Source organism: Pygoscelis adeliae, unplaced genomic scaffold (genome assembly GCF_000699105.1).
Source record: "Pygoscelis adeliae isolate BGI_AS28 unplaced genomic scaffold, ASM69910v1 Scaffold114, whole genome shotgun sequence".
Taxonomy (NCBI): Eukaryota; Metazoa; Chordata; class Aves; order Sphenisciformes; family Spheniscidae; genus Pygoscelis; species Pygoscelis adeliae.
Genome location: NW_008824587.1, coordinates 4123771 through 4150453, shown reverse-complemented (window position 1 = coordinate 4150453; position 26683 = coordinate 4123771). Strand labels below are relative to the sequence as shown.

General features: G+C 41.1%; 1 protein-coding gene across 4 annotated transcripts in view; it reads right to left on the bottom strand.

The window, feature by feature from the left end:
• Window positions 1-235: 235 nt before the first annotated feature.
• The window catches only part of FNBP1 (formin binding protein 1), a 94602-nt gene continuing 68154 nt past the window's right edge, over window positions 236-26683 (bottom strand). For 2 of the 4 annotated variants that reach the window (XM_009322088.1, XM_009322090.1), the window contains 6 exons: window positions 18560-18574; window positions 13712-13821; window positions 10966-11098; window positions 9750-9871; window positions 9138-9274; window positions 8531-8709 (listed from right to left, as the gene is read on the bottom strand). In XM_009322088.1, coding sequence (XP_009320363.1) covers window positions 8531-8709; window positions 9138-9274; window positions 9750-9871; window positions 10966-11098; window positions 13712-13821; window positions 18560-18574 — 696 coding nt within the window. Of the gene's footprint in view, window positions 3406-4346; window positions 5840-8530; window positions 8710-9137; window positions 9275-9749; window positions 9872-10965; window positions 11099-13711; window positions 13822-18559; window positions 18575-21849; window positions 21937-26683 lie in introns of those variants that run through there. The other 2 variants (XM_009322086.1, XM_009322087.1) reach the window with 2 other exon arrangements.

The window sequence follows — 26683 nt, the reverse complement described above, 5'->3', positions numbered from 1 at the left end:
AGCTAAATTCCCGTTCTCAACTGGCAACGCTTGTGGTAAGGCAGGAAGGTCACTGGGGAGCAAGGCCAGAAGGCCTCAGCGAGTCCGAGCAGCTGTTTTATTGGGAAAGAGAAGCGACAAAACCATTTTTCTTCTCCTCTGGATGATCAAAAGGGCCCACTGAAACTATTTCTGGAATTAAGTGTTTATTTAAATACGTGGATGACTTCCCTTTCATTGTTACAAGGTCAATATTCGCTTTCAAATGGAAGCACTTTATTTGGTTGAATTCTGTCTCCAGAAATGAATGGGCAACACCAGAACCTTTTACATTGGCAATGAAATCACAACACTGAGATGCCACCAAACTCGAGAGATCAGTGCTCAAACACACATACACACACATATACAAATAAAAAAGTGCTCGACATCATCATGTTAAAATAGAATTTGGCTTCTTTTAGGTCTTTTGACACTTCAGGCAGGAAAACAAAAACCAAAGAACAATATGCATCAAACTAAATGAACTTCTGAAAAATACTCAGCATTAAACACAACTTTCAGTATCAGTAAATATGTTTCTTCTCTATTTACAGGTGTTAAGAAAGGGCATTAGAGACTTTTGCCGGGGGTAATGAGATTTCATAGGATGTACAGTCCACGCTTCTGGGCGAGATTAGTAAATTCAAGCAGAGTTTTTATAAACCAGTCACATATTTAGTCCTTCAGATTTTGCAAAAGGTAAATTCTACAAAAATTACTCATTCGTTACCCTGAAGAAAGGCAGCGGAATGAAGATGTGTAGGCTACAATACACGACCGTCACTATTTTTTTTTCTTGCAGTAAGTTTTAAGATCCGGGCTTTCGGGAACTAGTTGCCAAGTTTATAAAAACTCCATACATGGTCTCCTAATAAAACTTTTGAAGAACATCAGTCAGCTAAAGCTAATGCTCCTTCTAAAGCGCTATGTAGCAACACAGACATTGCAACTGTTCAAATGTTCCACAGAGGCTGACAATAATATACTGTCCACCTAGATTAAATATATAAAAGCAAACTTTTATCTAATTTTTACATAGATGGCACAACAATAGGTGAAAATGAATTCTTCTAGCTGCTGATTCAACAGTGCATTGGACACGAGAATAAAAATACTGCAGCTAAAAATAGTTTAAAGATATTTTTGCACACCTGTTAACTGCTTAACCATTTAGATCCCGATAGATGGATGCAACAAAGCCTTTGCACAGATCTTTGTACAAAGCCGCAAGTACCAACCGTGTGGATCACATTCTGCCATCGGAGGCTCATGGATCTAAGCAGTTTAAGCGACCACAGTAGCAGCAACGATAAGGATGGTAATTTAATTGATTATGACCCTTCCGCCGCCGCTGACACCGTAGCTGAACGGCCTCAGTGTTGGTATCGCCCGCTTCTCAATGCGGGCTCCTGAGCCACTTGAATTGGATTAAAAAAAACATAACCCTTTGCTGGTTGATGCTTGCAGATATTAAGCACCATAATACAACAGCTACAGTACTAACTGTAGGACTGAGGGACTTTGTGCTATTAAAAATAAAAGTTGGTATCTCGAATGGAGAGAAAGGGACCGAGTTATGAACACGACACGTAACCCAACTCATCAATTACTTCATCCCGAGTGGGGACGGCCTAGGCGGTCCCCAACATGGAGAGTGCTTGATTCTTGGCCACATTTCTATATGCTGACCCCGCATAAAAGCGCAGCAGGCAGCAGAACAACACACACGTGTTTTGTCTGCAAACTAAACCCGAGAGGTTTCATTTTAGGGTCGCTGCCCGTAGTGGCTTCCATATCAATTTTCTCAAATTCTGGAGATTTTGCAAAAGACGAAGTTCCCTAAGAGCAAGTAGATAACCCCAAATGATGTGTTGATTTATGAATAAATTAGGCCCTCCGGAGCTATTAAGTAGCAACTGACTCCTACGGGGCTCAAAGGTGTACAAGATGACTGTAAAATCCTAGCAATGGTGAAGATTGAGGGGAAACCAACAGTTAGAATATAGAAGTTTAGAAAGCAATCGAGCCTTTCTTAGGCAGTTGAGGTCCAGATCATGTGATATTTGGAGATATTATAGCTCGCTCTCCACTGCGTGACACAATAAAGTGCAGCATCACTTATCACGCTACTTCTGCTTCAAATAAAACCATGTGAGAACAGGATGGCTGATGAAGAAGTCACAATACTCCTGTCTGGCTTCTGGGTCGAGGTCCAGTCCATGACAAGGTGGGACAACGAAATAGAGCGTGGTTTCTTTTTTTCTTTTCTCTTTTATTTTTCTAAAAAAATTCTGTTATTCAAACATTAACTGATGAGAACGCACAAGATGTCATGCAAAAGGAGAAGGCAGGTCTGAAATGCTGAAAAACAAACCAACAAAAGAAAACTGCAGAGAGATTAACAACGAGCCACAAAATAACGTGACCCTCGGGAAGGTGGGCGCAGGCAAGGCAACAGGGCGAGCATGCAGACTGAAACGAGAGCAAAACGGAGGCCTTTGTGACAAGCAAAATGGGGCTTCAAACCAAAACGCCAGTGTCTGTCTGTGTGTGTCTGTGTGTGTGTGTGCGAGAAAGAGGAGGGAGAGAGGAGAGGAGGGAATAAAGAGGAGGGGGCAGAGAGAACAAGCAGGAAAACAAGCGTACATACGTGAGCTTGAAGGCTTTCGGGAAACAGCAAGGTCATAGGGATTTAATACTTGGAGTGAGCATCAGCCTAGATTTAAAAAAAAAAATAAAGGCTGACAAGTATTAGTGACCTTTTGGGGAAAGCAGAATATTGACTAACGCCTAAGGATCAAATTTAATACCGCAAATTCAGAGCCCAGTCCAGCTGCTGTAACACTGTTCCCAGGGGAGGCTTTCCACGTGAACGCACCTCCTTTCCAAGCCATTTGATGAGACTACCTGCAGGGTTAGCACTAAAGGCACCATGTGAAATGCTGACGGACCAGTGCATACATTCAGATGGACTGAGGGACAAGGGAGGACAGAAGATAGACCAGTACATGCTTGGGACTCTCTGGTTACCCTCGGCGTCAAAGGGCAGCCAGCAGTTCTTTGACCGGTGTTGGGAGGTTGGGTGGGGGGAAAGTGTTGGTTATGTTTTACGGAGGGGCTGTGCCAAGCTGGCAGAAGAGTGGGAAAGGCTGGTAAGTTGATCTGAGCCACAAGTAGCATGCCATGAAAAAGAGCAAGCATCTGAATGGTACTGGGATGGAATTTAGGTCTGAATTTTTCAAGTGGGAACTCCAGACAAGACTGGGAGTCTGGCTTTCCATGGGTGTGTTTTAACTGCCTGCAGGGTAAACAGACCATTTTGTTTCTCCTTCTGTGACAAGCTCGCCCCGAGGTTCTTGCACCAGCACAAACACCTTTAGGAATCTAAAACATAAGAAAGACAAAAAGAAAGAGACTGGATTAGAAAGAGGCTGGGGAAAACGGGATCCCTTAAGAGTAGTACTGCCTGCAGGAGGTTAAAGGAAATACAGCATCCAAGCATCTACCAGGTTGCAAGGGGTTAAGGAAGGCTCCTGAACTCGGGCACACTTGCCAGCACTCAGACAGCAATCATTCACCCTCAGCCCTTCCCTCCAGCCTGGGGATGAGCATCACTGGGACACTGCTTTCCTCTGGGAGGAGGATGTAAAACTCGGGAGCAGGACCCTGCCAGCACTTTCTTAGTGCAACAGAGAAAACAAACAGCTTTTTAATTTTCAGTCTGCAAAGGAGTACTGTATCTGCTCAAGTGACAGCTCCAGAGACCATGAACGATACTGAAGAACAACAACAGGAAGGTAAAACACAATTTTGCAGATGAATCCAGACCAGCTATCCTTTCCACAATAGGCTGTAAAGACCTTTCATTCTTAAGGGAAGTCCAGAAATAAACAGGTAAGTGAAATCAGTCTTAGCCTCTTAGCCTCTAAAGCCATCCTTTGTCACATTCCTGTACCCACAGACTTCTGGCCGAGGGCAAGTTTTCTCTGTGGCCAAGTGAAGCTACAATCCAGAAGTGTGATTTGGCCAAAGGGCCTGCTGTATCCGAGGGAATAGAGGATGAGTTCAAACTTCCCTCACATTCGAGAGGGCAGGGGAACCTTCCGACCTCCTTTGCACCCACTTCCGTAAAAGAAAAAACTCCAAGTGACACCAAGAAAAAGTTTTCACAGAGCCACAACAAAACATTTTTCCTGCAAGGGAACTGCATTTGTACTTAGTGTGGGAAGCAGGTGAAAAGCAGCTCTGGGCCATTTGCTTTCCCTTATAAAGTTAAACTTAAATGAATTGCCATTAAAAAAAAAACCTCACAGGAATGAGAAAATATAATGTTTATTAGAAGAAGACACCATGGTACATCAAGCTATAAAGAGATTCCTGACAGATGATGATTCTTTAAAAAAAAGATGATAGAAACGAAACAACCACACTGGCCAGATTTAACAAACAGTAACACAAAACAAAAGTTTCTATGCAAGTCCAGCCAGATGCAGGCAGCCGAGTAACCAAAAATGCTTATCAACGTAAGAGGGACTGAGTAGTTATCAAAACAACAGCTAGGTTAAGCAGAACAGCCTATAAAACCATTTATATTTATACATATATAAAAGGATAAAAACAATTCAAATTCAAGTAACTTTAGTTTTTAAGTTATGTTATATACATTTTCTTTTTTATACTGGGAGAACTAAGGACAAGTATTTAACAAAAGGATTTTAAAAAGCCACAGTCCAGTTTATAATTACTGTTTCCTAAATAATTTGGCAAGCATTAAATAATCAGATACATCCTAGATAAAAAGTGCATCAGCATGGTTAACTTTTACCTATTTATTTATATAAGTCAAGGCTCTGCATAATATGGTTACAGCGAACAAACAGCAGAGCTGCAACACAGAGTCACAGAGCTGTCTATAAGGATTTATTTATAGAATTGGAGGTGAGGAGGAACAGACCCACAGCGGCAAAGGAGCTGAAATGCTAATCAGCCCACGGCTCCAAAATTTTTTTTATCAGGAAGTTTAACTTCACAAAACAGCCTCTGTTACTTGCATGTCACCCGAACAGCCAGCCTTTCCGGTGGAAGCGAGCACGGCATTTTTGTTGGGTGCAATGGCGAGTTTATATAAAGCCGGTTGTTTCATGCAAGTACTTTTGTGTGTATCACACTACTTCACAACATCCCTCAGTGAAAGACAGTTTTGTTCCCAAGAAGATTATGAGGTACCATATTCAATAACACAGTATGGGCCGTCTCGAGCAAAAAGGCCCAAGTAGTTCCTGTGTTCGACAGTTGTCAGCACCAGATACCTGACCGGTGCAGAAAAGCCCTGCAAGAAGCTACACCCATGGGTGCACAGAGGAGTTTCCTTCCTCGTCCCCTAGCAGTTAGAGGTTGGCGTAAGCCCCACAACATGAGTTTACATCCAATAGATCCAATTCTTAGTCTGCATGTGTTTCAGCATTTGTAATAGTTTCCTGCATGCATCACAAAGAGAACGAACTGTGTTGGCTCTCGTTTATATTAGAAAGGACAATAACGCTGTTTACAACTAAATTCATACAGTCGGGCCAGTACTTTCATCGGTAGTGATGCACATTTAAATTTCAAGAGGTGAAGTTATACATGCATCAGCTGAGTGAACGGTACCTAACAGAGTCTTTCATTGCTGGAGATATGACATGTGCATTCATCTCTTCTAAAGAAAACCTTCTGAAACAGAGCTCTTACAACAACCGTAGCAGCAAACCAGTAGAATAAAAGGTGAACAGGCCTATGCAACCCTACTCAGAGACTTTCTGAAGTGATTTGTACACATCTGGAAAAAAAGAAAGGCAAAACAAGATAGACATTACTGTTCTTTTTTGTGATAGGGTTTGCTAACACCCTCTGACCGGAGGTACCATTGTAAGTTTTACAAACAGCCCTCACGCAGGTATTTGCAGGAGCACGCAGACCTAGCTTGGCTCTCATGAAGACTACGATCAGGAGGGCGACTGCAGCACACGACTTACCTGTCCTACTCATCTCAGGTTCGGCAGCAGAGCCCTGAAAACACAGGCTTCAGCTGACTGAAAAAGCTCGCCAGCTGCCCAGCGGCTTTTCGTAAAGCATTTACCAGTTGCATTTCTCAGGCAGAGCTGCCTCTGGCTCACAGCACTGGCACAACCTAGTCAGGCAGGTACGCCCGAGCCAGAATTGATTCTGCCGGCTAGAAGAGTCACAAATGTACTCGGAGCTGGCGTGAATGCTCCCACACTTCGTGCAACTAACATTTAGAGGTACCAGCTGCTCGAGCTTCTTTCCAAAAAGAGGAAAGAACTACTAAAGTTCGTAAATGCTTTAGTATTTACAGTGTCATTTTCAGGAATGTTGTAGCTTCAGTTTCAAGGATTGAATAAAGTCACTTCTACTAATATATTAAAAATCAAATGAGAAATTTGCAGCTTGCAACAAAGTTTGTCTTTTAAACATAGCAGCACTTCCCCCAAATCTTTATACTGCTACTGTGACATTTTATGGACAGTTCTCTTTTAGCTTTTCTTTTTAACCAGAGAATTGAGAAATAAGAGGTAAGTGTATAGTTCCTTTACATTAGATATTCACAGACACATTTGATTTTGTTCCTGAAGTCCAGAAAAATTAATGGAAAAACTTAAAAGGATCTGAAAAACCTCCATCGTTGCTACAGAAGTGGCTTCAACCGTATCAGCCTTCACCCCCAGCACAGACCGCATTTTTACGATCATTCAGCATCATCCTGTAACTTACATAACACCATTAACATACTAATACAATTTTCTGGCTGGTATTGCAATATTCCTGCAATATTCTCTCCAGGAGGGTAGATTAAAGACAAACTTCTGCTAGTTCAGTTAGCAGGGCTTTGTCAGGATTTCTCACCCCACTCAGAGATACGCTTTGCTTCGCTTCCCATCCAACCTGCTGCTCTGCTCGTAAATCGGCCACGTGCTGTAACGTTCCACTGATGTGAACGACACTGCGTATCTGAGGGCAGGGGAGCCATGCTTGTTACTTAAGACAGATGTAGATGCCACACTAGCTTAGCTGTTTCAAGCAGCCTACACTGCTGAACAATAAATTTTCCAGCAGAATAGTAATGTTGCTTTCAACTATTGCCACGCACAAAACAGTCAATCTCCATAGGAGAGAACACAGGGATAAGAGATGGGATCTCCCATTCTGTGCTTTCTGCCCTGTTCCGAATATGAAGGAGAATGTACAATCCACGTTCCTCTTTCAAAGGTTAATAAAAGCCGACAGAGGGGCTGAGCCTTCTGCACTCTTTTGCATCTCAACTGACCCTGTATTTGCCAACACAAACGCAAAACTACCATATTATGGCAAAGTAAAACAAGACCCCAGCAGACAAGGCACTGCACTGTTTAATACTGAATCCAAGACAGTGAAGTGACCAAGTTATAGTGTTTGTTTACAGACAGTCCTACTCCTCTCTTCCTATTGTCCATAAATCCCGATGAGAATGGTTCAGTTTTCTTTTAAATTGGATGAGGCAGCTTGTTTCACACCGAGAACTCTAAAGTCCAGGAAACACAACAATAATCTGAAGGATTAAGTGACTGAAAAAACACATAAATTATTTAACAGTGGACTTCAAACACATCCTGATTTGAAATGGGACTAAAATCTTTTGATTTCTCAGTGTAATACCTTACCAGGTGTTCATGGAGCTAGCATATATTCTATCCAGGATTCCCCTGTAGCACTGCTTGCTTACACAACACACCTATTAGTGAGGAGTTAAAAGCAACAACGAAACAGAAGATTGCCGAGTCTAAGCTCTGAATGTCTCCATTGATCTTGTGTGAGCAAAAGATTAAACCATTAGTTATGGTCATGTGAAACAGCAAACACATCTTCTGACATGTTTCAAGGTGGGAAAGAATGGAGCATCTTTCTTAATGTTTTACCGATTTGTCAAGGACACACTACCTGCGTAGACAGGTTTTGGCAAGATCTCTCCTTCCCCTTCCAAACACACTAACTAAATGACGACCAAGTTTCAATCCAAAAGGTCCACAGAACACATTAGGCTCTGAAAAGCTACCACACTGAGACACAAACCGGCAGTCTAAGTATTTCCCATATAACATTCCACTGAATCAGGTTGGGACAAACAGCTGACTTGTGAACGTGTCCGAGATGCCGCCTGGATATCTGAGGAGAGCCCATGTTATTCCAAATGGCTTTGTGTTTCCTGCACTAAGTCGGGTGTGCAATGGCAGCGACAGTTGAACAAGCACTGTCTAGGAAGGGCTGCATTTCCCCTCTAGTTTTACAGTCTACCACACTATCCTTCTCTGATCAATAAAAAGCACGTTTTGCAGTACAGCAAGCCGCATTAGTCCACGTACGAAATAGTGCACCTCGTGGCATTGTACAGACTTTTAGAAGGCTCTATCTGCAACACAGAGCTGTTTCAGGGTTGGATATTTCTGTGAAGGCAAATAAAGTAATAATAATAGTATTAAATATAAGTCATAGCACCTTTGGCATTTTTGTCCAAATAGACTTCAACATATGACGTAGGGACATAGCCCTCCTCATCTTCATTCCTTCGGATTCGTGTCCACCCATCACCTTTGTCTTCTTCTATTACATAGAGCATTTCTCCTTCTGCTACAGAAATTGTTCCTTCATTCTGACCTGAAAGACACAGTAACACGGCATTCAGGCTGTCCTGCACAATGGGAACCGCAGATGCAGCAGGGGGGTGCTCAGGGCACACTCTGACAACGTGCTAATGCAACCTTCGTTGCATCACTAGCAGCATGAACAAGAACGCGTGATTCTGGAGACGGCAGCATGTACACAAAGAACCTGATGAATGTGATCCTGACAGAGTTTTGGGTTGGGTTGGTTTTTTGGGGGTTTTTTTTTGCAGAGTCCATGCATAATGGGAGACAAATCACTGCCTTAGTGCCTCTCTAAGAAACAGAATCATGCCAGAGCCTCACTGGCCCTTTCTTTGTCTATTTAAGCACTGCAGGAGTTAAATGAAGGTTTCCCACTTGCCCTGGGCACATGAACTAAACAAAACAGTAAGTGAAATGAGAGTAAAGGCTGAGTGATACCTTCAAACGTATAGAGCGCTTTACATGTTCCTATGGTGGGTAGTGGTTCTTCATCATCAAATTCATCGTCAAAATCCGTTGCCGGTACTTTCATCTCAGTCTCCTGACTTTGCTCTTCTGTGTAACTGCCATCTGGGCTGCTCAAGAGAGGAAAATACAGAGCAACTATAGCGACCAGTCTCAAGAGCAAAGAGAATGACTTAGTTACCAGACACCTAAGGCAAGGTGAGCAACTGTAGCTGGAGCAGCTCAGCAATTCCAAAGCATGCTCAGAACTGGCTGTTACACTAGCAGCTGTCACAAAGCGATGGGTGAGACCAGGCATTTTTCCCATCAAAAGCTGTAAAAAATGCACCTATCTCACTCACCTTCACAGCAGTGAGTGTAGGGGGCTATTATACATTTCATCACATTCAGAAAAGTAGCTCTTAAAGTTGGGATCTTACATATGCTAAAATCAGTATGTGAAACACTTCACGGAGTGCCTGCCTTCAGTCTGGTTACAGAATGAGTTTCTGAATGCTGCAGAGCTACAGTTTTCCCGATTAACAAGCTAAGGAAAGCAGGTTCAACTCCCAGTCTGAACCGGACAGCTCTGTACAGATACTGTACCTCTCCCGGTCCTGCGCACAGCTGTTCACTGCTGAAGTGTTCTGGGCTTCATACAGTCCGCTCTGCCGCCGGGCCTGTTCAGTCCGCATGGGTAACCTGCCCTCCACCTCAGCCAGCCAGCCCTGCAAGGGGAAAGCAGTCTCATGCATCTCTCATGCTTCGACTTGCAAGGGGATATGGTGCTTTTACTTTGCTGCGTCATATTTGACATTCAGACTATGGAACTAAAACCAGATTGTAAACGTATTTAAATTTTCCTTTGGGTTGCAGTTGTCAAGGGGAATAGATTCTGTACTTTAAGCATATATTAAATCTATCGGTCTTGCCAAAAACCACACTTACTGAAAACTCGATTCTTTTTTGACACCGGGTGCTGAACACACTGTGACCCAAGAGAAGCAGTTAACAGCAGGTGTTGGGAGATGCTGCTGCTCTAGTCACAATAAAGTAAAAAGACATCTGGCAGCTTGTAGCAGTCTCAGTAACACCAGAAACACAGCAACCTCAGTGACTGCTGAATGCAAAAGAGGACTAAAGCTGGGGAGAATGAAAGACCCAGTGATTTTCAAATGGATAAGCAAGCAGTGGATAGTAAAGCCAACAACCGTAAGAAACATCTAAAATTAACAGGCTGTGTCCATTTATGCACATAGCGTAACTTAGAGTGAAGTCTTTTCTCAGCCCTATAATCCTTTTCGTGTAATTATAATAGCTTCATATGTTCCAAATAGTCCTTATGCTCTTGAGATTTTGTATCTCCAAGAAGCTTCCTGTTAATGGCAGACTATTCCTTAAAACATATTTTATCTGAAGGCTTCTGTCTTGCTGTTAAGACTATAAATGGTGCTTTACATTTATGTTCCTCTGATTTTCCACAGACATCTGTAACGTGATGCTTCAAATTATTTAATTAAATAAGCACCTGAACCCCTCTGGGCAGTCCAGAGAGCACTACATTTTCTCTTATCCACCACTTAGCACAATTTGTTTTCCGTGGCAAATTAAACAGCAGGATTGTTGGCTGACTGTCACAGGAGATGGTACATATTTATGTTACACAAACAGGCTCAAAGATCTCAATTAATGCAAGTGCTCAAGTAGCACTTACCCATACATGGTAAGAAAATGCATCAATACATCTGGAAAAGCAGCAAAGCATCTGCTTAGACCTGAGCATATGCTGAGCTACGTTTTACTGAAACGTCTCTTCCCATACCTCAAATTTCTGAACTTCTAATCGTAACTTTTCAATGTTCTGTGCAAGTTCTGCTAATCTGTGGTCCACACTCGCTGCGTCTCCCATCTGTGGGTTCTTGATATACACATCTTTCATTTTCGTTAAGGCATCTCTGAGAAGAAAAATAAAACATGTGTTAGTGTGGCTGGGGGAACATGCTTTTCTCTAAATGAGGGCAAATGAAAGGATAATAAGCTGCCTCTTCTTTACTCTGTGGTTCAAGCCTGATCGGTTACAAGGGTAACTGAGAATATCCAGACAGGGCCTTTTGCCCTGTATAGAACCAGCCATTGAAAAAATAACAGTAAAATCACTTGCCAGAAGAGAATTTACACTGTCAGAGATGGAAAAAAAGTGAGTGACGCCTTTGCCTATAATGCGACATGACAGAGACACTGTACACAAGCCAAACTCTTCAAGCCCCTACATTAAAAGGAGCTCCTCACTCTACAGGCAGCTGAGGGTTCTTCATGTGAGCGAGGGTGGCAGGAGGATCGTGAGGGGCAGGGGAAATAAATAAATAAAAAAAATCTTGCAATCATTGCAACGAGTGACAGCTTCAGCTTTCTAGATTAACATCATCCCTGTTTTTGGGGCACAGACAAACAATTGCATCATTATTCTCCACCATGGGCTGAAATCCAGTTGAGAAACTGGGACAAAGAGCTGGACGTGGACGTATTAATAATAAAAATGGAGTGCTAACCAGAAATTCTCACCCTGCCTGTTGCAGTTTGTCTTTTGCAACCCAAATCATTTGTAAGATATTTATTTCACACTGCTTAAAACCGAAGCTAAATCCAGATGGTTTGCATTTGTCACAGCACAGTGACAGATGGACCTTAGGCCACATAATGCGACCTTGCATCCTGTTAAGTTATACAGCATTTTTACTAGACTCTTTCTGGGGGCTGTGTATCAACCCAGATGCCAAACGCCTAGGGTTTCAGAGATGTTAATTTTAAGGCCTGCTATGATAAATGTGGTACTGTAAGGCCAAGATTAACGTAGTACATGCCTTCATGAGCTCCCTTAGGAAAGCCTGTGGAGCTCTCACTGACAGCAGTGTGCTGCCTTTGACCTGAGTCAAGCTGAGGCTGAACTTGAAGAAAAAAGTTATCTGCGCGATGATGAACATTTCAGAGCTTAGAGAAGGGCGGACTTATGAGCTGATTTCCTGTATTACTGGCACAGATATTCAGCTTTTCTCTAGGCATTACTTGGGGGAAGAAAGGTTAATGTGAGTCCCACGACTCAAGTTAACACTCTTTATATTTTGAGAGTTTCCCACCAAACTCTTGACAATTGCAATCCTGTGCCTGCCTTTGCTTTGTGTGTATAGAAAATGGGAAAAAGTGTGGGTGGCAAGGAAGTGGGACTGCTCTGTGGTTGAAGCCCTAAGGGACAATATTGCAAACGTATGAGTCATGATTATTACTATTTTTTAACTCTTATTTAACTGCTGGTGCTACTTCCTCAATCATATACTATCTTTATTTAAAATAACTTCATTCTGCTCTGATTTCGTGTCTGATTTTAACATTGGGTTACCTTAGATTCAATACAGAGCAGAAAAAAAAAAAATCTGTACAGAGACAAATGTAAGTTACAACAGAGGGAAAAAACAAAGTAATGAGAAATCATATCATCATGTGCAGTTTGCCTTTCTTATTCATGATATAAAACAAAGAAGAAAGTTTGGGTTACTAGACCAAACAGGTTCTTCAAAGCAAGTTAGCAGAAAATGTAGGCACATCTGTACAAATGCAAAGCAATACTGAGGGGTAGACTAGTACTGGAGAGGCTAAGTCTTGAAATCATTCAGGGAAGAAAAGTTCTGTCTCTTGCAAACATAACATGCTGAATCTTTAATGCAACTGCAGAATGTGAACAAACACAAAACAAAAAATACAGGCTGCCACAATCAATAAAAGACGTGTAACTAAAATAGCCTTATTCTCAACCAGAACAATAAATGAAGCCTTGTAGAAAAAGCATCCACAAAAGCACAGGAGTCACCATCCTTCTGCTTCCAGGAAATGTAAGCTACAGATCAAGAGTCTTAAGATACACACCAATCAATCAGCACTTTTGATGATGTTAATATGTTCATAATAGCCCCTCTTGCTGGGACCTACCCATGCCCATCATACAGTAATAGGCACGCTGCTTAGTGCTGAGAGGTCTATGATTGTACCTTTGACTGAGGCTGTATTTACATCCTGTACTTTCCTATAAAACACCCTCAGGAATGGCTCACATCAAGAAACAAACTTAATATATCTAACAGCAATCTTTGTCTGGCTCACGATTAAACTGCTGCTCTCCCGTGAAAGCCCAAGAAAGAAGGAAAAATTGTCTCTAGTTGCTTCATTTATATCATTCTCATCCTTACACTAGGATCTTCTCATCTCATGATTCCCAAGGCGGGATATGCATTACACTGAGGTGGGAGAATGGAATAAAAAGAAAGCCAGCTTTTGCCCCAGCTCTGACCTACGTCAGTCAAAATTACATCACCTATTTCAGAATCTGTGCTGTGCAGAGCCTTGCATCTCTCAGATGTTTTTAGCCATATGTAACCTCTGATTCTTTTTTTTCTTGGAACGGTACCTTAAACAAACCTAGAACCTTGTCCTTATTTGCTCTTTCTTATACATTGCTTCTTTCTGTTCTCCTATATAAGACCACCTATTTCATTTGTCATTGAAGGGGGTTGACATACCTTTGATCCATCTCCTTCTGAATATCTTTGTTTAGTTCATCAACTTTTTGCTGAAGTTTCTTTCTTCTTTGCTCAGGTGGGAGATTGCTGAAGTCCTCTGGCCCTGCTCCCTGCACAGAGTGGAATGGAAGAAAAAAAAAGAAAAATCAGAGCCTGAAAGAATCCTTCAGGATTGCATTTTGAAAAGAGCTCACAAAAGTCTGTGCAAAATTACAATGGTCTGAAGCATTGTTATTATTTGTACCGAGAAGTATCTGTTAGCAATCTGGATGCCCTAGAAATAATCTCAGGGCCACATCCCACTTTCATACCAAATGGCTAATAGGAGATCACCAACTAAGGAATGCCAGAATTAATGGCAAAGCCGAGAATCTATTTTTATCCATAGTTATCATCAGACTTTATTTAACAGAGTTCCATTCTCATGCTGATCTTTCTTGCCTTCCCTTACTCTGCTACAAACAGCATCCCCACAAAAGCAGTTGCTCGATTTTACTCCTGTGTCACAGTCGCGCTTCTCACGTACACTATAAATTGCTTGCTTGGTCTGCGTAGTCTGAGTGTTGGTCCAATACAGTTAATTTATGTCAGGGCTCTCCTTAACACACTAAGGTAATAGAAGCGCTTCCTCTGGCATTCTGCAATTTAAAACCATGCTGCATACTTTCCAGGATCCACATTCCATGTCAAAGTCTCTCAATTTTTCCTCTCTCACTTGTTCTAGCATAACAAATATCAAAGCCATAGAATCAATCAATTTGAAATCATAACTGAAGAAAATATTTGAAGACCACAGTGGTTACCTTTGAGTGATTCTGCTTGAAAACCCCTTTTCTGCCTTCAAACTGCTATGCTTCTTCTTGATTGCCTCAATTTAATATAGCAGATAGATGACATAAAATAAATCCACACTATTTTCTTCAAAGTACCACCTATTTTTGTCTTGCAGGAGGGCAAGCGGGACAGTTTGGGTGGGCTATACTGAACACACATCAATACTAATTAGTTGCACATAAAGGAATGAAGTTCTTGTACATTATCTTGAATTTGTACAGGTTTTTCTTGTTTTGGTTTCTGCTCATTCCATGTCCCATTTCTAAGGGGGAATACCGGCCTATGGGAGAAAGAAGGGTAAAAACACAGAGCTGAGTAACCAAATTCAGTGGCCCATCAGCTTACTGATGCTCACAGCTTGTGAGCAGAGTTGCGACAGGAGCCTTACTAAAATGCCAAATCTCTCAGAGGAGTGTGATTTAGTGGACACACTGCCACAAAAGCTGCCCGTTAGACCCTTTCAACTCTGCACTGAATGTGCTCTGAGACAGCGTGCTCTTTTCTTCTGCATTTACAGAACAAGCTGTTTACAAGAAAGTGTGTGGGTGTCAGAGGGATGGAGGACAACTACAGACAGGTCATCTCCTCCTCTGGTCTAGCAATTTCAAAATAGCAGAACAGGCAAACCTAATGAAATTGCTGCCATATTGATTTTCATTAAAAGACGGCATATGCGCCTAGTTAAGGATCATGTGTGTAATAATATACTTAAAATTCCGTTTCTGAGACAATGAGAAAGCAAATTTAAGACAAATAAGAAAACCCAACTAAATAAGTTACACTCATACTAAAACTCCAGCTACATGAAGTCCTAGCAGTGCTTACGTTACCTGCTGTGCATGGTACAGGAGAGATCTATTTTAATTCATTCTTTAATGATATTTCGCTTGATAGTAACTCCCACATCACATTAGACATGAGAATGATTCAATATACTGTACAGATCATCTACACACTAAAGCCATACGCGTATCTTAAGGCAAAGCATCTGGATGTAGCTTTGTAAATAAATAAGCAGTTACAAGAAAGACTATATAACATATTCTTCTCAACTCTTAAGCAGAAGAGACAGAGATGATTAATAATATCCCCAGTTATACATTAGGAGAATGCAACAGATGTAGTCAAATGAATCTGGAAAAGCGTTTTCTTTTTGATTCTTCAACTTAATTCAAAAGCTCTAGGCTGGACTAGATTCAGTATCTTTGTTCACAATGCTTCAGACCAAAGCATTAGTGTTGCATAGAAATGCATGCCTGAGACTAGGTGGTGATCGCACTCAGACTTTATTCCGTGCTCAATAATTTCCCATCGTAACAGAAGCTACAGTTCCTCTTTCAAAAGGAAGAGTCAAGGAGCAATTTTTGCACATGCTGGGCCCATTTCATGCTCTCAAGCAAAAACACACCTGGGCTATCTCTCAGGTAGTGAACATTGACTACATTTTTAGAAATGCGGGGGGGGGGCGAGAATCTGTGCTTTTTTTGATGTGTTATAGGACCAGCAGAGCCAGTGCTCACTAGATTTCCTTGCATAAACATACTGGGATTTAGGATGCAAATTGTCCCAAGATGAAAGACTGAAAAAAGAGGCCGTGTTAGGACCAGTTTCTGGGCTGAAGCTACATATCGGGAAAGCATGAGGTTTATCAGCCCCAGTTTCGGCTCTTGTACAGCTACGATCCGAGAGGAAATTACGAACAAGCCGATTTCCTCCGCCTGAGGCGCACACGGGTCTCAGACCTCTCTGCACATCTTTTTGATTTGTGCAATTCTTGGGGAAAGGTCAGGTCAGCCATTTATTTTGGGAGGACTTATTCTTACATACAAAGGCTTAGCTCAGCTACACAACATACTAGCACTGTAACTAGGAAAACAACAAATGGAAATCCCTGGTATAAACGCATTGGACTACCAGCCAGAAGAACAAGGTTTGCAAGTAAGCTAGAGATTTCTACCATTCCTCAGGCCCACCACAGGTCTTCAGTGAGAAGCAATATTGCTAATGGAGCCCAAGCAAGTCACTGTTGACAGAGCAGCAGCAGGACCCGAAACCTCCAGAGCTACAGCAGGTAGCCTTCACGGCCCATGCATTTCCTCCGAATAAGCTGCTATGAACAAAACAGGTCCGCAATGATGTACCCAAGAACAATATATGTGTAGGGTGGAGAGGGCACCTAAAGGCACTGACTGGTGAGGAATAAGAAAACTTTCAAGCTAATGCAGTTAAGGTGCTACTGCAGATCCTCTGAAGCTCTCCAAAACTGCAATCAGTCCTTTGCAGCTCTTGCATGCTGGCATGAAGTGGGTCAGCAAACCAGTCGCATTCTCCTTGTGACTGGGCTCACGAAGGGCAAAGGAATGTAGACAAGCTGTTGGCAACATATCAAGGTGTGGAGTATCTCAAGCAGTACGGTACCTTGTGTATGAAGTTCAGCACATAATTTCCTTTCCCAAATACGTTCACCCCTTCCCTTTCCAACTCAGTAACATATTATCTTACCGTAGTTCAAGAAACCTTCCCAGCTGCATCCAAGATAGAATTTAGGATTCATATATATCTCTCTCTCTCCATTTGCGAATTCAAATCAGACTGAGTTAACCTTGTTGGTTAAGGTTTACAGAACTTTAATTAATATCATTATTAGTTATTCTGAAGGACTACATAGGGCTGTAAAATGTAGGTGATAACGATGCAGATTTCCAGTAATACCTGGACGTGGAAAGCAAACTTTGCAGCTATGTTACATAAAAGACATGCATTTCTCTCTGGAAAAGGTCCAGCAAGTAGAGACCTTTATTTTTTTTTTCTTTAAATGTTTTAACATATACTTATACAGTAGCAGAATTACTTGATACTGTTTTTCTACATTTTCATAGCCCTAGATTATAAAAGTGAAAACTAAACTATATATTAGAGTTAATTTTTAGCAGCTTATTAGAAAGACTGAATTCTGATCACCTCTATTAGATTCCAGACCTGTGTATTCAGAGTTATCTGATAAATATCAAAAAAAGCAAACACAAAGAAGAAACAAATTTAACAGTTAATTTCAGTGTCATATCATATGTGGCACAGTGCACATTAAAACACACACAGAAAATTGTGATTAAAACACAGGACAGGCATGCTGTAAATGTGCTTACCAGCTTGAGAGAAAGCTTCATGTAAAAATTGGAGAGATACAGGGTGGGGCTCCTTGTGACTGGGCTCACGAAGGGCAAAGGAATGTAGACAAGCTGTTGGCAACATATCAAGGTGTGGAGTATCTCAAGCAGTACGGTACCTTGTGTATGAAGTTCAGCACATAATTTCCTTTCCCAAATACGTTCACCCCTTCCCTTTCCAACTCAGTAACATATTATCTTACCGTAGTTCAAGAAACCTTCCCAGCTGCATCCAAGATAGAATTTAGGATTCATATATATCTCTCTCTCTCCATTTGCGAATTCAAATCAGACTGAGTTAACCTTGTTGGTTAAGGTTTACAGAACTTTAATTAATATCATTATTAGTTATTCTGAAGGACTACATAGGGCTGTAAAATGTAGGTGATAACGATGCAGATTTCCAGTAATACCTGGACGTGGAAAGCAAACTTTGCAGCTATGTTACATAAAAGACATGCATTTCTCTCTGGAAAAGGTCCAGCAAGTAGAGACCTTTATTTTTTTTTTCTTTAAATGTTTTAACATATACTTATACAGTAGCAGAATTACTTGATACTGTTTTTCTACATTTTCATAGCCCTAGATTATAAAAGTGAAAACTAAACTATATATTAGAGTTAATTTTTAGCAGCTTATTAGAAAGACTGAATTCTGATCACCTCTATTAGATTCCAGACCTGTGTATTCAGAGTTATCTGATAAATATCAAAAAAAGCAAACACAAAGAAGAAACAAATTTAACAGTTAATTTCAGTGTCATATCATATGTGGCACAGTGCACATTAAAACACACACAGAAAATTGTGATTAAAACACAGGACAGGCATGCTGTAAATGTGCTTACCAGCTTGAGAGAAAGCTTCATGTAAAAATTGGAGAGATACAGGGTGGGGGGAGAAAGAGAAAAAAAAAACAACAGTGCATCAGTAGAAGAGGAACTTTTTCAGACTGACGTTACAATAAAATGACATATAATCCCCTTGCTGTTGGAAGGCAAAATGGGTAACACTAACAGATCTGTGCAAAAGTTCACAAGATGGGCCAGCGTTCTCAGTCAGCTGCCGTTTCCTCACCAGAAACAGAAATGGAAGAGTGTTGTACCTCTACGCATGTGCTTTAGCACTGCAGGTGAAAATCTGGCCTGGATTGCCTTATTTACAGCGGCTACAACAGAGATTTTTCGCATTACAGTAACACCTCTGAAGCGGAAAAAACCTCAGAACTTGCAAATGTATGCAAGTCACTTTAGATCAAAAATGTGCTGAAATGCAGTCACGAGCATCAGCCCCTTTACGCAAGGGCTTAAAGAGAAGGGGGGACAACACCTAGCCAAAACTCAGTGAAGAGGTAAGGTACTGCACTTGGCCTCCAGCTGCAAAAAGCACGATGGGATCTCCAGCGATCTCCAGTGATTTCCTAGCTCTCAGGCCTATGTCCAAAGGACAACATCCCTCAAGTATCTCTGTTGATCGTGTACAGTGCTGTCCGGGCAGTCACGTAAAGTCATCTCATGTTCTTAACAATTCAAAAAGCAAATACTCAAACGTACTTTGGCTGTACAGTCAGACAAGGTCAGGACCAAGAAGAAGGAAAAAAACCTTCTTCTCTTTACACCCAATAGATTCTATGCCAGCATAGTACGACATTATTCAAGCTCCTTAAACGATATACATGATCTAATTCTTCAAAGGTTACCACATTTCCTCGTACAGAGCCAAAACATTATCTTTAGTCTCTTACCTTCCCAGAGTAACTAAAAGTGAAGTGTATGCTTAAAGGGCCTACAGAGCAGCATGGTTTGCCTTTGCCTTACATCACTTGCACGTAGAGCTCTCCGCAGCGCTGGAGAGCCTCAGAAGCTGCCAGTGAACAAATGTGCCCGGGCAGCCGACTACCAAAATTACCAAAGCCTCTTCCAGTGTTGCACAAGACGTTATGACAGCTGCAATTCAGAAGGTTTTCCAAGAGACAGGGAGACTAACAGTGCTACTACAGCGCTTTCCTGTTCTGTGCCAAGGAGCACAAGTTAGCTGCTGTTCAAGATCTAAAGCCGGATTTTAAAGGGAGAATCAAAACTACACCCAGCCTCCTCCTCCAGCAATCTGCACTGTGCCAGTCCTACCAGCTCTTGGGGACAGTTGTGAAATTCTCAAACTACGCAATGAACTTGTAAGTGCATAAACGCACGTGCTCAGTGTTAAAGACAGTTGAAACAAAAGAGTTGGAAAACGCCTCTCACTCCAGGCAATGATCTGTACTGTGAGATTTCTGAACCTCTTTCCATTCAAGAGTTCTCCGTTATTTCACTACCAACAGCTCCTGAATATGATGCTCTCAAACAGACGCTCCATTTTTAGCAAAAGCACAGTTCTTTAGGACTGGACTGAAAATAAAGGTGGCTCCACACCTATAATGTTTTTGACAGCATGATTTAAGAAATACACGTTTTTCAAAAATAACAGTTCCCAGTAGTTACCAGAATTTGTACAGCAATACATGCCAGCCACTCAAGGAAAACATATGGCGTTGCAATAAATACTGAAATACTCTATTTGAACTGATGCATTCAGTGACAACGCAGCAGTTAAACTTCCCTCTGAAGTTCAGTCCATTAGGAAGTAAACGCATGATAATAATCACGGTGCAATGAAGAACTTCACTCTCTCAGCTATGAGGCCATTAAAAAAGCAAACAAAACCAATCCATTTGAGACAATAATCATACAGGAAGGAGAAAGAATGGGCTGAAATATGTTGCTGAAGAAATTCAGCGTAGGCAGCTTTTGTTTGCATAATTGCTTTAACACTCCTGTGAACTTTAGCATAGACATGATCAGCACAAATTGAGATCCTTGTACATATATACAGACAAGACTCATGGTGCAGAATAAATATTTACCTATGAAGCACTCTATAAAAGGCACAAATGTATGCTACATGCGCTAGTTTCTAAACACTACTCACTCTAAAGGCACTATACTACTGCAAAGAATCATCTGCATCAAGACTATTCTTTTGCTGTAAATTCAGCAAATTTGAAAAGGATTATAGACGCTGTATGCCAAATTATTACGCTGTTAAGTGTGACAAAAATAGAAAACTTTATTAATAGCATTTCCAAATAGTACATCAGGGATTGTTACAACCGGTACAAGTAACAAAGCAGATCATAGACTGGAAACAATGAAATGCTGAAATGTCATATTCAGTTTTCCATTTCTGAAATGTATTCATAATTTTACATGACAGCAATTCAGTTTCTATAAACAAATATAAGCAGACTGAAAATAAATCTGCATTGAACACTAACTAACTACTTTTGCCCATTCTGTTGGGTTTTCACAGCTAGAAACTTGCTCACAGCTCCTGGGAGAACAGGGCCATTTTTCCCCCAAATGATCAAATAAATTACTTCTCTTCAAAATGAGCAAATCTGTTTCAAGCTGTCAATTTAAAACAAGCCTAGCTTAGTTTTGCAGGGAAAAAAATGAAGAGCCTAAGAGCCACAAGCTTCAATAACACATGAGAGAGCATGAAAGCCAGCAAGTCCATGTGTTATTGGACAGTCACGGACACTAACCTCACTTACAGAAAACAGAGTTGAAATAAATCACTGGACTTTCATACAACCAAGAGGTAATTTTCATTTAGTGGTCCTGTAACAATCTCCCCATACTTTGCTTTATCCGGGTATCAGATTTAAGAGTTCACGTATCTTGATTCCATGAACTATCATCATTACAGAGAGTTCAGGGAAGCTTCAGAAAGCTCCACGGAGTGCGCCACAACCAAGGCGCAGAACGTGTCGCTGCACTGCTGTAAATCAGGGGTTGGCTCATGGTGCTCAAGGCTGCATTCATAAAGTAATTTAGAATAAATGCATGGAACCTGTTTGTAGTACTTACTCTGAATTTCACAGGTCCAGCTACTTTAATTGTGCCAATTTCAGCATTTCCAGGACTAGCAGACATATCTTTCCTGCACATAACACAGTAAGCTGCAACTTGCCTCCCACCAAATTTTCCTTTTATCTTTTACAAAGCACATTTCCACAGCACACTCTTAATGGCGTTGTAAGTGGGGTTAGCGACTGTGTAGCAACGGTATGGGCTGATCACACCATACGCGGACTTACAACATATTCCCTAGCCTCAATGGCACACGTGGGTGTCCCTAAAGTCCTCTTCATGAGTTCTTTGTGAATATACAAAGACTGTGTCTGCTGGTGAGTCAGCAAGAGAAAACACACATCCGTTACACTGGAGACGAGCACGGCACCTCTGTGTTTACTGCTTCTACAGCAAAAGACAGCTTGGCATTTAACTAGCCTTTAAGTGCAAAGTGGAAGCTTCCTAGAAACTAGGCAAATATCGAGAGTCTAGCATTCCCACAAAAATCAGAAAATAACGTATTTTTAAATGCTAGCTTAAACACGCAAGGTCAGAAAACATCTCTCTCTCTGTGCTAGAATAAACCATAGCTTTAATGACCCCACCCGCCAAAAAATCCTGGTCTTGGCACAGATTTATGCACTTATGTTAGAATAACAAGTATTCCCAGGGGCAGGGAACAGAGCAGGTACAAGAGGGGGTGGTTCGTTTTGTTTGCTGTTTCTGCATGCTCACAGAACAACAAAGACCAACAGCTAAGTGTCAAGGGAGAAGACTGCACAGCATGTCACAGAGGCAAGACAGAATGGTAAGGGAAAACATTAACCGGTGCAATGGAAATAAAATCACATTGTAATGAAGTCAACAACTTCCACTAAAAAGGAAACCACAAAAGTCCCTCCGTGGGCCTTATGGAACCGCCTGGAGGCTGGAACTTAGGTAATGACAGTAATATCTGCGTATCAGCTCCCAGACCCATCCTCTCTGCTTAATCACAACCCAGTCTCCGAGGTCAGAGAGGAAAGGCAAGTCTGCACAACACAGTAATTTGCACAACACAGTAATTCAAAGGTGTAAGTTCTACCCCTGGATTTTGTTAGTTCAGAAGTACAGCTCTTTAAATAAAGGTGCTGATGTTTATTGCTATAGCAATAAAACAAAAGAACACAAAATTAATATCAACTAGCAGAATAGAGAGTCTTCTTTGTCCTCAAAATGGAATTAGAAAAAGCAGAGCAAGCATAAATGAAATTATGACTTATGTAAGCGGTTCCTCATTTTTTGTACTCTTCTGGCTTTAACTTCCCTAAAGAGACAGAGTTGATTTTAAGTGTTATACTACTTTTATACTGCCTTTTTAAAGAATTAGAAACAGCACTCAAAAACTGTGTAAAAAGACTTCTCTTCCCCCCTTCTTCTAGTTCTGAACCATGACAAGTGCTGTAAACTGTTTTACAGTATTTTCTACAATGGACATTTCTGCTGTTGGGGTTAGAAGAAAGAAGCTTTGAGGAAAATACTAAAATGTGATTAGAAAACCAAACACTGACAAGAGTCAGCACCTAAATTTATTTTTTTTTTTTTTTTTTTTTTTTTTTTTTAAACAGACTAGGATTTCATATTGGCAGTGACCACTGATACTGGTATTGGCGCCTCTACACTAACCTTGCATCTGTTGTAAATTGTTCAGGCATCTGCTTCCTTCCATAAAAACAAGATTCATTGGATTTTTGGTTTGGAAGCAAAATTAAAACCAGACTGGGCACAGGATATATCATTACTAATTATATAATTCATTTTAACAGTCACCAGTGATTTTTCTGCTTTAGTTTCGTAATTTCTCTTTCCAAATGCAACTTAAGATGCTAAACCAAAACTTTATAAGGAAATTACTAAAACATACTGCCTCTCTAGACACGTTCTGATAGCAAAGATTTCATGGAGGAATTGTATGGGAATCCATTCACTCACTTAATGTTTCAAGGATCAGTTACAATGTGTAGTTCTGCTGGTGGCATTTAACCTGTAAAGGTCTTAGTATCTACTGGACTTGTTCGCATTAAGCAGTTCCTTTTCATGCACTTCTTCCTTAAGCCAGTGCAAAAAAGGAGTATGATGCAGTTTTCTCTGAAATAAACAAATGGTTACCCTGGCTTTTGTAAGAGTTGAGCTCTGTTTATCAACAAAGCCAGGAAGAACCTGCTTGACAATTTGGTTGAATACTCTTTAAATAATACTTAAAATGCCTCGTGGCCACCTTTACTGCAAGGTGTTTGACTGGAGTGGAATTTTGTCTCTGAACAAAACCAGCAGCGCGGAGACAATATTCAGAGCAAATGAAATTATTCAGTGTCCAAAGCCAAACACCCGTTACATTGTGCTGTCCTGCTGGCTCCCTGTACGACCTTCCCAAAAGTTGCTTCACTGATGTATTTCTGTACAGATCAAATGTTCTTCTGCGTAGAGGACAGTTTCCCTCTACGTCCTCCTAATTTCTCTGGTAACATCACAATCCAGTATTCTTAACTGCTCATGCTCCTGAGCAAAATTCAGATGCTTTTGGATTTGGCAGGGGCATGGACAGGAATTTGGAAAAGAAAGTCTTATAAAACTTAATATGGTAAAAGTAGAATTAACAGTATTATCTGGTACTGAATATAAAGTGGGTCATATCAACCACATCAGCTGAAACAAATGCCAACCACTCATTTTTCATCTGATTAATTAACAGGATTTGGGGGTGGTTCTTGATTTATTTTTTCCCTGGTTAGAATTATTTTATTTTTGAAGGTCATATGGCATTTTCATGATCTTTTAGTCTGACCATTTGTATGACAAATCACCAAGGACCTATGAAACGTGAACTTGACAAGTTTTCAAATCAGATGGAGCAAGCTGCCAGAGCTTTGCAGCCTCTCCTACACTGTATTATCTAGATGAACCAAATGGCCTGAATTCGCCCCTCTGGAAGAAGAGATGATGATCTGAACACTGGCCTCCAACTTTGTGGCATGAGTCAGGCAGGAAAAGTATTTACGTACAAACATCCTGGTAGCTAACAGGGGAAGGAAATGAAATAGAATGAGAACATAGTGAAAGGTTTAAATGAAGATTTAGCAATAGCCTTTCTCTGCATATTTTTAATGAACATGTCAGCAGAAATTTGAGGCATTTCAGAGGAGACTATAGGAAATTCCTAGAATCATAAAATCATAGAACCATTAAGGTTGGAAAAGACCTCTAAGATCATCGAGTCCAACCGTCGACCCAACACCACCATGCCCACTAAACCATGTCCCTGAGCACCTCATCTACACGGCTTTTAAATACCTCCAGGGATGGTGACTCAACAACTTCCCTGGGCAGCCTGTTCCAATGTTTAACTACCTCTTTCAGTAAAGAATTTTTTCTCATTATTTTCTCAAAAGAAATTGTTCTCATTATTTCACCTTTCACACAAACCACTTAAAACCAATACAGTACGCAGGATTCGTATGACTCACTTGGACTTCTAAGATAGTTAATACATAAAATAATGGCATTTCTTCAGGAACTACTAAAAGCAATTAGTTGTAATTGCTTATACGGCCAAATACTCACTAAATAAAAATTTGTACATTTGAAATAAAAATTTGTACATTTGAAATAAAAATTTGTACATTTGAAATACAAACTTGTGAAGTGCCCATGGAACTATAAACTAGTATTTTTAAATCAAGTTAGAAATATTCACCACTATTTTCAATATTCTGTTCTGTGAACGGCACTATTGGAGCACAAAGCATCTCACTGCTACCCTGTATGAAGACGACTGCCAGATGCCCACCCGCCATAGCGGGTGCCACCAAGACAGCCACTACCTAGTACATCCCCCAGGTTTGCTGCTACAGAAGCAGAACTGAAAGACTGTCTTCCCCTCCTGCCCCCCTCGAAAAGCCACTGAGAAAAGATGCTCTGAGCGAAACTGCAACTGAGGGAAGGAGGTACATTTACAGAACCTGCCTTTGGACAACTTAGAAATGTCCCACTTCCCCAGTGAAAAGCGCCAGAAATGTGATTTTTTGGGTTCTGAATGTCCCATTAAATGGCAATTCCCTAGTAAGAACTGAAAACCACTCTGTATCAAACTTTGGTTTTTTTTTTTAAATGTACTGTCTGTAACCAGATGAGACAAAATACTGTTTACAGCACTGTTCTCAATTCTCTGTAACTAACCACCGAAGTTCCCCACTGAAATCATCTCTACTTTTACGCAACTCCAGCCCTCAGCCCTAAACGTCAGTGCAGTCCCTGGAGCAGAATTTGGGCTTTTTAAAGTAGTCACTTCTTTACTGTTACAGTCTGCTCTAAAAATCGTTTTAAAATACTGCACACTTGTGTCTCCTTCCTGTAATTTTTACAGGAGAAAATAATTCTAAGGACCTTAACCTAGGAGCCAAAGCCATGCTATGCCAGCAACTTCTCAGCACAGCTGTGCCACGTGAGAGCTTCTGGGAAGATGAAGTCCTCTTTTTGTTTGAAAAATGGAAAATTTTATCTCCGGGACCTGTCATTTTACTTACTGCTTATGAAGACCACCAATGAGAGCAGTTAATTCAACACAAACACTTCAACATCAGTTTACCAATATAGCCACAGCTGATGTCAAAGGCAGGAACAGAGCAACTGACCTGGGAGAATTCAGGCCATCCTTCCTACTCTACCAGAAGCAAAGGAGACAGGGACACCGAACTTATGACAGTGGTGACGTGTCACAAAATGTTGATCCAGTTTGGTCTAGACCCAGGTGAATCGCCAAGGTCAGCCACGGAGGCTTTCAGCTTCTCTGCACTGTACAATGCATAAACCAGCATCTAGCACACTGCACTTCAGCTGCTGGCAGGGGAAAAAGCCAAACCCTAATCCCTCAAAACATCTCATCTGTGGTTTGGAGCTTGCATGCTAGACTGATAAAGCTTTTGCAGGCAGAATATAATTTTAAACTGTTTGCATCATAGCACTGGGAAGTGAAAGTCAGTTCAGAAACCCACAAAACCTGTGGACTTAATGGGAAATGCACAGAAAAAGGCATGCTGGCCT